The sequence below is a fragment of the Acyrthosiphon pisum genome, chromosome X (genome assembly GCF_005508785.2).
Source record: "Acyrthosiphon pisum isolate AL4f chromosome X, pea_aphid_22Mar2018_4r6ur, whole genome shotgun sequence".
Classification (NCBI taxonomy): domain Eukaryota; kingdom Metazoa; phylum Arthropoda; class Insecta; order Hemiptera; family Aphididae; genus Acyrthosiphon; species Acyrthosiphon pisum.
In genome coordinates, this window is record NC_042493.1 from 72,661,120 (window position 1) to 72,673,591 (window position 12,472).

Below are 12,472 nucleotides of genomic sequence, written 5' to 3' on the forward strand. Positions count from 1 at the left end.
AAAACAAGTTTAAAATACTATGTTACGCGTGTGTTAGCCGAAAACAGAAAATCCCGGTATTGAATCCCCTTAAATATTCATTTTAACACTAAATGAACCTTTTTGGCGCAGAAAAATAGGTGAAAAATATGTTATGGTGATAAAATGACGGAGCGTAGTAAAACTAGTGTGCATGCTACGGACGCCACACACGAACTATATAAAAATATAAAATGAATATATTCAGAATATTTTCCCCGTTCATTCATGTATTATATGTAATATGTATTATTATTATTATATTTCTCAATTCAAAAGTAATAACTTATTTGAAAATGAGCCTATGCTTAATGTCTAACGTCATTCGGACCTCTCCCAAATTTAATAATAATTTTTTTTTTTTAACAAAAGTTTTAAAAAATTGTTATATCCTTGTTTAACATTTATTGCCAGGTATTATTATTATTATTACCACCATTGTATTTTAATCTAATTAGAATATACAAATTTTGTACTTGGTGAATTATACCCTAAATCATGTCAAGGTTAGGTTATACATATATTATAACTAAATAAAACTAAATACTTATAACAGCAAAAAATAAACAATAAGCAACTAAGCTCTTAACAGATATCTAATTAAAATCGCGATATCAATCAGCTGTTAAAGTGTCGGTTGTAAAATATTTTTTTCAGCGGATGTTCCTTAAAAATGACAATGGTTTACGAATACGGGTTTTGGGCCGCTGCCTGCCATTCCAACCATACGAAAATTAGCTGTTGTCATAGGATTCTATTACCCTTAATATTTCCCCGGTAAATATATCCTAGGTTATAGTTACCAGGGGTAAATATATACTGGGATATTTTGACATCCACTGTGGGGTAAATATATACTAGGATATATTTACCCCCCGGTAAAAATGTCATTTTAGGTGGGTATAAATATACTATAATTACCGACAAGGTAAACATATACTAGACAGTATATATTTACCCTCGGGTAATATCGCCTGTTACACCAACACCAACAATTTGACAAGCCCACAAAAATCTAATAACTAATAAGGAGAAAATTCCCCGGTGTACCCCGCTCCAATGACGCCCCTGAATGAGACCGATGATAGTTATTTGAATTAGATGATGGAAATTTAATAATCAGATGTTAGTTATGATGAATTTATATTAATGTATGTTTGAAGAATTTATTATTTAATAATAAGTAAAGATTAATAGGTAGGTGATAATCTAATCATCAATGATAATGCATAATATTATTACATGAATAGAATTCATAATGTCCAAATATTTAAAAACACACAACTTAGAAAAATAGTTTTTAGCCAAGAAGTGTTAAATATTGTTTTTCAAATAATAAATGAATTCCTAACTATGTAAACTTCCTATTGAAAATTCAATGTAAAAATCTAAAACTAAAATGTTCTATAAGAACTCAATGCTATTAAATTCAAATAGCATTTGTCCATATTCTTTGTTAAAATATTGTTGTATTTAAATTACAATAACATGACTAGCCTGTTGTTTAATACAATTTACGTAATATTTCGAGTTTGGACTTTCAAATGCTTAATTGAAGTTCGCATTTAGCTTTTAGATTATTTTTAGCTTGAAGTTCAATATTGTTTAAACATCAACTTTCCAAGCAATAACTCAAAGCCCCATGCATTTTGCAGCTTTTTCTTCGTATCGTAGGTCAATGGAAATTATTTTGTGAATTACTTACATAATTGTGTGTATCCTTTTGCACAGCCATTACTGATCCACGAAGCGTTCAAAGGGACATCGGAACATTTCAATTAAAACGTCAACTCTTTGGAGTTTGAAAAAATAGAGTTTTTTTTATTGGTTATTTACAATTTGAAAGCTTGGCCATTAGCGCTACGTGCTTTTAAATTTCATACTGTTAATATTGTAATTAAATATAAAAATAAAATATTTACATTTTTTTTACGATATTAAACGAATTCATCTACATTTATATATTTGAAATGAGAAAATTGAAAATAAATTGTGTATATTAGATAGTATAATCGTATAAATATTATAATAATGGTAATAGTTTTAGATTTATGGAGCTCCCTACAACTTTAGAGAAGGGAGAAAATCTAAAATACTTGTTTTTGACAAAGTAGATTTTATTATTTTGTCTTAATCGAAAAATGGGCATCCAAAGATACTTACTTGATATTTTCACAAAATTGCAATTGACTTATAAATTAATAACAATGTTTTGTGATACAATATTATAATAATTAATTAGTTCAAATTACCATGTCTATAATTATTAGAAAATTAAATTACTTATATAATAATAATATAAAATAATATCAAACACTTTTCAAATATTCTTAAAAATACAGGCCGACCCAGTCTACTTAGAATCACTTTTCCTATGAAATTTGGATTTATGTTTGAATTCAAATTTAACTCATACACTACACCGATAAATAATAATATACCTACTTATGACGAGATGAAATAGAAACCAACCATAGAACAGCAGAGCGTCAAATTTTAAATCGATCTCCACTTCGGAAATGTCTACAGTAATGGGCCCTACACAATAGAAGATATTGAATTCCTGTGCAACGTTATTTCACGTAGGTAATATACCGTTTATACAAACACTGGTCGCCATAGACATATTATTATTATTATTATTATTGTTATTATTGTAGAGGAGCATAATTCTGTTTTTGGATATTACATAATATCATGGTTTTATTTCCAAAACTTGGAGCACGTTATTGTATGGTGTTATTTTTGGTGAAAATACATATTATACGCGTTTATTGTAACGCGCGGTGCACAATATTATGGCGCTTAGGGCCGCTGGCATTTGAATACACAATTGCTAGACTGCACTCGCGTCAACAATATTATTACATCGCAAACCACTATAATATTATTATATTATAATATGGTGATAAAATAATAATCGTTATTGAGTTGGCGGCACGTATATGGTTTGGTGTGTTCGAGACACTGCGCGGGTGAACTCTAATTATTTTATATCTAAAATAGTTAGGTGTTTAAGAAAAAATATACATAAATATGGTATTAAATAATACAAAAGTTTTATCACATATCAGATCTCTGCTTAACATTCATGTATCTATAGGCCCAGATTTACATTTTGTCGTAAACTATTTTATACATTTTATTAACTGTTCAATGAATGAAATTATTTCAGAAATTAATTATTTCATTTGTATTCATATACAAGTATATTTATTATAATATAACAGTCCTAGTTTATTATGTAATTTACAAAATTACGAAGATTTTTCTATATTATTTTATAAAAATGGATGCTATTAATCCGAAGTTATAGGCTCGTTCAGTAGACATTGAGACTTGGAGAGTGTTTATAGGTTATTTTTTCAATCCCTACAGGTTGCTAAAGGGTGGTTCAGGCATGATTTTTTAAATGGTTGTCATTACCCATTGGTTAGATATTATATTACTATTATAATTTTTAGAAATATGGTAGGTATAGACATTAGGTGTATACATCATTGGCACAGACAACGCCGAGTACGACAGCTAGTATATTATATTGTAAATTGTAATTGTAAGTTATATACAGTCAACTCGCGATATACGAATTTCAAAGGGACCGAGAAAAAAATTCGTTAAATCGAAAGTTCGTTACATCGAAAATTATATTATACCGCGATATTTTCAAGGGACCGGTAGTTTTATTCGTTATATCAAGATTTTCGTTATATCGATATTCTTTATATCGCGAGTTGACTGTAGTTCTAAAATATTATAAACAATGTTTTTTTAACTATATTTTATCACAATGATTTTTAATTTTAATTGATTTTCATACTCGTACATACAACTACATAAATCAATATTCTTGGTCAAAATATGAAAGTGAAAGTGATGGGTATTCAAATTAGTAATTAAATGAAAAAGCTCTTAATTTGATAATGGAGGAAAATGGTCTAGAATTGGGTTTTTTAGGATATTTCCTACGGCCAAAATTAGTACTGGCGAAATTCACATAATATTATTCTGTTTGTGGAAAAAAATAGTACCTGTGGAATTTACATAAAAAAGGTATAATTGGTAGAATGTATGAAGAGAAAATTAAATAAGAGTTCCGGTCCCGAATTCCGATGATGGTTTTTTACATAGTTACGGTTCCTGTAAAGCCGTAAAGGTATGATTATAATATAAACATATTCCTTGAAATCCAACAACGGTTATGACATTTTATATTGGCTTCTTGAATGAGGCAAAAAGGAAGCTATCAGGTAGATAGGTTTAGGTAAAAACTATACATACATATATATATAGTTTATAAGACACATCATATTATTTTAAAGTTGTAGTAACGCAATACAACGCTACTAGTTACTTTACCCTACCTATTACCAATTACCATTTACTTTACCATTGGATATTAACCCTCTGCATTGTGAAAAATAATATAAATCCATATATCATTACAGAAGGACATGATATTACTAAGTTTGGTTATCAGTGTATAAATAGTTTTTTATTTGGATAAAGATAATAGACAAAAATCTATTTAGATAAACATAAAAATAAGTCAATTAAAATTATCTATTTAATAGATTAAAGATAATCATAATTTATCTAGATAAAAAGCGGATCAATTTTTAAAAAAAAGAGTGATTTGAGATTAAAATGTTATTATATCAAAAAAATGTATTAGGCTATCATGTAAACAACGCATTTCGTATTTGTTTAAAACGTTTAAAATGTGTCTCGATTTTAAAGTGTTGCTTCAATAATTAATATTTTTTTTGTTCTGATTAAAAAAAAAAGGCTACATTTTCCAGTACAATATATTTATTTCAATTCATTAGGCTGTACATAATCAAGAATTTTTTTTTAATGAAATAATTATTTTTTAGTTATTTATAATTTCTACAACGTTCGGACTCTCAATGTTCCAGCCGGACGGTCCATTATTTTCATAAATCATTAAAAAAAATAATAAAATAAAATATACCTATAATGTATTTATTAATTAAATATTACACAATGTGGGGATGGTCACATTCAAATAAGGTGATAACCAAAATAAAATAAATGATAATGTTCGTCATTCACTTAATTTTTATTACCACACAATATTATTGCTGCTGAAATTTGGCATTTCGGCGTACGGTTATCACTATACGAAATTCCGAGAGAATATTATTTTATATGTGGAACTATTGGCTATTGAGCTTCCATATTATACATCTAAAAAGACTATTAACTAACCACTAACGATTGATAAGTAATGGCGAATGAGTTATAATAATATCGAAATATTATAACAGAAATCGTTATCATCCAGTCGTCGTTGTTGATGTGATCGTCATAAACAGTACATATTACCAGGGACATAAATAACAATATTAAAATTTATTGAAATAATTTCCAAAATATTAGAAAAAATATCTAGACGAATATTACGGTAAATAACTGAAGTTTTCATCAAAGATAGATAAATAGATAACATTTAGATTCATACCTTTATAAGATAATTACAATTAATATTTCTACCTAGATAAGTCTCTGCACTGTCGATTTTACGATTATACGATTGGTGGATCATATAATGTACAGTGGCGTGACGAAGCAGGTTTTTTGAGTCAATAGTCTCGAGTCTAAAGTAGCCGGGTGTGTAATACATTTTAAAATATATAATAAATTATAAAAAAAATTAAATTAAAATATTATTTATAGGACATGTAAAAATCCATATTTTGGGTAAGTAGGTCCTTAATTTTTTGTTTTGCCTCAAATTAATATTTTTTTCAGAACGCCACAGTTATAATATAATAGATAATAATGTATAACAGATAATAATATATTTTATAATAATAATATATTATATTGTAATATTATAGAATATATTGCGGATAAGAGGCTGGGTAAAGAAATAGCTGAAAGTGTGTACGTGAAGGGGGAATTCGAATAAGTATATAATTACACTGTTCGATGTTTAAATGATTAAAGTGACGCGTAATAGCTAATGTAAAATTAGTTAATAAAAAGCAATTTAAATTCTATTAAAATCGATGTTCTATCAGTGTTCGTATTGTATTATACAAATATAGTTTTGTATTGTTAGAACATTGTAACATGATACCGTCATTGCTGATATACGTATATGATGGTTAACGCAAAAGCGAAGACTAAAATATATAAAGAGAGTTGATGTTTGTAAATTAATACCCTATAATGCATTAAAATATACCTTATAGTTCTTGATGGACATTTTAATGGACCCATATGATATGAAAACTATAGGTATAAACTCAAATCTTTATTATTAATTTTTTTCAATGATTGATTACAAACTATCAATGTATCGAATTTTGTCATTACAATTCGCGTAATAGCTTAGGCGCCTACTTATGAAAATATGAAACAATAATATAACGTTGATAACATTAGTGATAAATAATTAAATTGTCGTAATTAAGAATTGTATAATTATTATTTAATTGGCCTTATAAATATAATTTTACACAAAATCTTAAATCCAATCCAAAATTAATTTTAAAATTTTAAACAAAGTCATTATATTATAAACTTATAATACCTCGCCATCTATTACAGTCTTTTCCTGAATTCTCAATCCCCTCCGGTTATTTTCCCTTTAATTCTCCATTTTCACGGCTCGTTTCTTAATTAAAATTTTTTCATCTAAACTTCTAAAAATAATTGTCACGCTATATTGTCTGTAATATAGCGTATTCCTAAAATCAATAATAAATCAATAATCATTGTATTATTCTAGGTTGTAAGCCACAGACATCTATATATAATATTACTAATATTAGTATACTTATTTTGTAGTAATATTTTTATTTTTAAGTGATTACGGACCAAATACAGTAATAATATGTTATATTAAAAGTGTAATATTGTTATAAATCAAAATACCAAAATATTATAAATCATTTAAATATAATCTATTATTACTGTTTCTAAATCAACATCTTGACATTGATTTAATTTTTTCCGAGTGGAATACATTGAGCCCCTACATAGTATACAAAATTCCGTATTGTAAGCCTACAGAAATGATAATAATTGGATATAAAAATGTGAACTAAAAAACAACTTTAATTTAATATTTTTGATAACTTACAAAATGTAAAAATAAACTATTAATTTAACAAAAAAATATCATTCAATAATTTGAAAATTCTCGAACTCTTGGTTATACCTTATAAAAATAATGATTGATAACATTATAACAATTTCTAATAATAACATACCTACCTATTAACAAATAATAATTGGCGTAACATTTTAATTATATAGTACAACATTTTTGTAAGTTATGTATTTTTGTTGTTAAATTTGTGGCCTCGTGGGTGGTTATTAAATCTTGAAAAAGGTAAACCTACGCTGTTATTATCAATCCAACTAGGTATTTTAAAAACATAAACACAATAAACACATCATAAAAAAAAGTTCGAACCCGGAAAAATAATTTTTATATTATATGATATTTATATAGGGAATAAATAAATTGGATTTTTATTGAGTATATAAAAGTGTAAGATTAAAGATTACGATTTAAGTAATATTTTATCAAACGATTGTTCATAAATTTACACACTAAAATATTTATACTACCTAGTCAATTGTTTGGAATAGTTGTTCTTCTCCAATAGAATAATAAATTGTAATATTTTTTCCTTCATAATATTATATTAAAAAGTTTTATATCATAATTTAATTTAGGTATAATAATTATACTTATGTAAATTGTTAATTATATTTTTCAATTGGTGTTTCGACGTGTCAAGATTGAAACATTTAATAATTACCGTGTACTAATTAATATTATAAAAAAATATCAATATAGTTCAGTTATTGTTGGTTAAGTTTCTTCATACAAAGTACGAAATAGATAATAATTAAATTGATGTTTAATAAATGCTGGTGAATCATCATTAAATGTTTGTGCAAAAGGACTTTTATGAAGTAATGCGGAAGTGGTCTACTTTCGGTTATACAGTTCAGAGTATAAAAAAGGGTGACAATTAAATCAACACTTCCCATTATAATAGAATATGACGCTTGATAGTTATTTATTATTGAACTTAAGTCAAATGGAAGGAATTATACAATATTCAAAAATGAAATTCAAATGATTGAAACAAATTTAAAACTTCTATTAAATTAATTAGACTAGGTACTGAAAACCTAATAGAAGTGCATAGAAACATTATGTCATTGATCTGGAATGAGTATACCTGATAGGGGATAGAAGTCCAACAAATAATTTAATAGGTAGATATCAACTAAAATGTTACCAACTAGTGCAACTACATTATGTTATTACTTGATCAAGCACTAAGTAATTACATTTTATATATCAGTCACTTACAGTCGTATAATATTTATTGTACAAATATATTTATTAAACTTTTAGTTGAAATTGTGTTCATTTGAAAATTAACATTTTTTGAATTTTGAACTTTAATTGCTGGGGGAAAAATTGGGTAAGTAACTCTGTTGTATAGCTTAGTAGGTGATGAATGTACCTTGTCATTGATTAGGATATTATGGATGAGTTCAATTTTTAATTCAACAATCATTGCATACGAAAATACATTTTGAATATCTATTAGCCTATATTTTATTATAGGTACATTTATAATAGAAATGTATTTATTTTTCTATTAGTATGGTATATTGAACTAATTTTTTACAATGACAAATTGATATAATATACCTAATATTATAGGTAGGTACCTACTTACATCAACTATTGAGTATTATTTCATAATGACATAATATAATATTATAATCGGTTTTCTTATAACTTAAGTTATAAATAACTAAGTAAATACATATGTACCGCATAATGGTGGGAATATATTCGTTGTAGAAATGACTTAAAATTAATCTACCACTACGTTTTTAAAAATTAATTGTGTATAATAAATGTGTGGTCACAATACGAAATATGGTATTGAGATTTTCAGAATTTTTCAGAAAGGCTATTTTTATGTTTCATTTGGTTAATGTATAGTAGAAATATGAATTTCTACTTTTTTATTAGCTTCTAGTACACAACACTTTTATATACCTTAACAATTAGAGTAAAACAAACAAAAGGATAATAGGTACGTACATATTAAATACAATTTTTAGCTAATCGATATTAATATAATGTAAATAAGAAGGTCAGTTAAATGTACAGAGGCAATAATTATTGCATACCTAATTGAATCGTTAATAAACGATTGTCATAATGTTAGAGGTAATGTTAAAGATAAGTAATTAGGGGATACTACGTTTGTGTTGTGCTGAGGTAAGAAAGAAAATTCCCGAATTTTTTTCAAAATGTGTTACAGTAAAAATTCAAAAACAATAAAATAAACATTTATACAATATAATAATATAGGTATAGGTACAGAATCTATATCTGATACTTCACCGTACGTTTAAATTGATAAAGATTGATTGTTAGACACCCCGATAACAGTGGCGAATTTTTGGTGAGATTTTTAGAAAGATTAAATTCATAACAGTTGATAGCATGTTAATATTTTCAGTTCAACAATTTTGTCTTCTTTTTCAAGATAAAGTTTGCACTAGCTTGATAAAACTATTAATTTTCAATAATTCTGATTGTAAATAATAGTTTTAATTCTATATTACTATAATATGGCAATAATACGTTTTGTTTTAAATTTTTTTCCATCCTAAACGTATAACATGAGCAATAACACGTTTTGCAAAAATATACGGAAATGACACTTTCGAAAATGTAATTTTGTCGTATACAAAAAAGAATACTATAAAAAGCAATATCTAGCATGTTTTGAACCAAAATGGTAATAACACGTTTTTGACTTGATTTTACGATGGTAAAAAACGTTTTGGAATAAAAGCAAATTTTCAAACCTGTTTTAACCCATAAAATATTATAGATACAGCAAAATTTATATTTTTGTTTCAGTTTCTCGCCATTTTCATAGTAAAAAAATATAGTATAACTCGATATTAAAAAAATGACATTTGCACGATTTGGATTGTAACCACACAAATAATAATATGTATACTTGCTAACGAAAAGTTTCAAGTTCCTACGAATAATAGTTTTTAAAGTTACGACAAAATAACTAAAATCGTTATTTTTATTATATCCAATTGCTAATATCCAACATCGTAGAACAATATAATTTTCCATTAAAAAAATTGTGTATTTAGAGACTTTTCAGTTCCAGTCCGAAAAAAAATTGAGAAACCTTATACGACTTACATTTTTAAGCCTCAGCTATTAAAATTGAAAATTGTATATATTTTTACTTCAAATTAATTTGCAAATTTCGTGATTTTGTCAAAACTTTGAACTTAAAACAGTATTATACACAAAGTGATGACAATGTATTTTTATTATTTTTCAAGTGCAATAAAAAAAAAATTTACACAATCTTAAATTTTGCATTGTTCAAATACTGGAACATGCGGGAAAATAATACAATAGTTCATGAGTATGGGTAACTATTAATTTTCCAGAGAAAATTAGAATAGGCTTAGAGTTTTTTCCATCGGATAATGAAATATGATTTAAATAGTGGAGTACAGATTGTAGTTATGCGATTGAAAATTAATATTATTAAGTGTTAATACTTAATTTTTAATCGGTTATTTGCAATGTGATGATCCCGGATAATCAGCACATACTCAAGTACTAATCGAAAAAAACAGCTACAGTACGTCTTAGGGCCGTTCTTACAATGTCCGGTAAAGTGTCGGTTAACGCTAACTGGATGATAACAGATTATATTACCGGCAGAATTCCGCCGGTTAAGTGTCGGTTAACTTTAACCGGAGGTCGTAAGAACCAGCCTTAGTGGAGCCAAAGTTCTCAATATTATCTATAATATAATATTATGTTATGTAAGATTTAATAGAATTAAAAAAATAGAAAAGCACAAAAGTGTATTAATTCACGAGAAAAATAAAGAACGAATTAGAAAAACCATGCACAAGTACCTGTACCGGAATAGATGTATTATTTTGTCGAAAGTATAATTTAAGATTCTGAACGGATTTTCTGTTTTATTGATTTTACTATGATTTAGGTCACTTAAAAAAAATTTATTGATATCGAAAATTCTATAATGTCAAATAACTGTAGTACCTATACGAATAACCTTTTATTTCAGTATTTCGAAGTACTTTTACTATGTACCGCTTTTAAAGTCATCAAATTATTAGTCAATATATATTATTATTAAAATTATCATATATCTCTGTAACCAAAGAAAATATGTGCTGTAAAATGGCATTATAAATGCTAATAGCTGATACGGTTGTGGAAGCTGTTGGAGGGATGAATGGTGTTCAGCGACAATGCGGCATGATCTTATATACGTCCTACCTACTATTATATATGTAATATATTATCATTTTACCGAATAATGCCCAACTTTAATAGTATTATTATATTATATATCACTGAATGTAAAACTGGTGTGGTACAGTAATGTAATTAAAAAATAAAAAGTTTCATGAAAGTAGTGGTTGGCTTACCTGGAACAGAGTCGGCGTCGAGCTGAACCGAAAATCGCGGATCACTTGTTTCCGGAAACCGGACCCGGCGGACGCACACGACGAACAAGGGCAGTTGTTCCTGAGCCACACGTGAGGGTAGCGGCTTCCGCCTCCACAGCCGTCGTCCAGCCGGATTTCACGGTCGCCATCGGTCGCGGACCACCTCGGGACACCGCCGCCGTTCATGTTGGTCGCACGATACCGCGGATTTCGGTTACCGCACTGGTAACCGCACCGCTCGGTGGTAGGGGCTAATGTACGCGCCGACCCGCACTACTTTCCGCCGTCGAAACGTAAACAGCTGTCGATCGAAAACCACTCGCGATCTACGGGTTGAACGTGGCCGGTAGTTTATTATTGCGCGGAAGTTTTATTTCGTACGTGCGACAAAACGAAAACGGTTCGCCGGACGATGCGAGAGATGGCACGCGCGCCCGCGTGCACAGACTATACTGTCGGGGGCAACGCCGCCGACGGAACCGGACACGGCGATGGTCGAGTTCGCGCGCTGTCCGACGGATATCGCGGGTCTTGTCGTGTGCGGCACGTGATCGGAGTGGGGCCAACCGAATCGGCGTCGGTTGCACGGCGTGGCGGCACCGCGTCCGATCCGGTCGAGGTTTACGGCGTACCGGCGGCGGCGGCGGCGCGTCGGTGACGAATTCCAAATAATATTATTATAGTACCATGGCATGGGTTATAATTTTAATGGGTCATAATCAGGGACTGGAACCTTTTGAATTTATCAGTATCGGTTCCGGTACTGCTTCTCCATAAATAAAATAACTGTTCCGGTTCGGTTCCGGGTTTCTGATAGAAAAGGTATCGGTCCCAAATAATGTCGGTACCGGTTCCAGATAGTTTAGGTGCCAAAAAGGATAATCATTTTAAACAATTATCCGGAATG

General features: G+C 28.7%; 1 protein-coding gene across 1 annotated transcript in view; it reads right to left on the minus strand.

Annotated features, from left to right (window-relative positions):
• The window catches only part of LOC100568468 (gamma-butyrobetaine dioxygenase), a 58,789-nt gene extending 46,763 nt beyond the window's left edge, over positions 1-12,026 (minus strand). Inside the window, exon 1 of the mRNA XM_029489025.1 lies at positions 11,545-12,026. Within this exon, the coding sequence (XP_029344885.1) occupies positions 11,545-11,751 (207 nt within the window). The 5' untranslated portion in view covers positions 11,752-12,026. The remainder of the gene's footprint in view (positions 1-11,544) is intronic.
• Between the last annotated feature and the right edge of the window lie 446 nt (positions 12,027-12,472).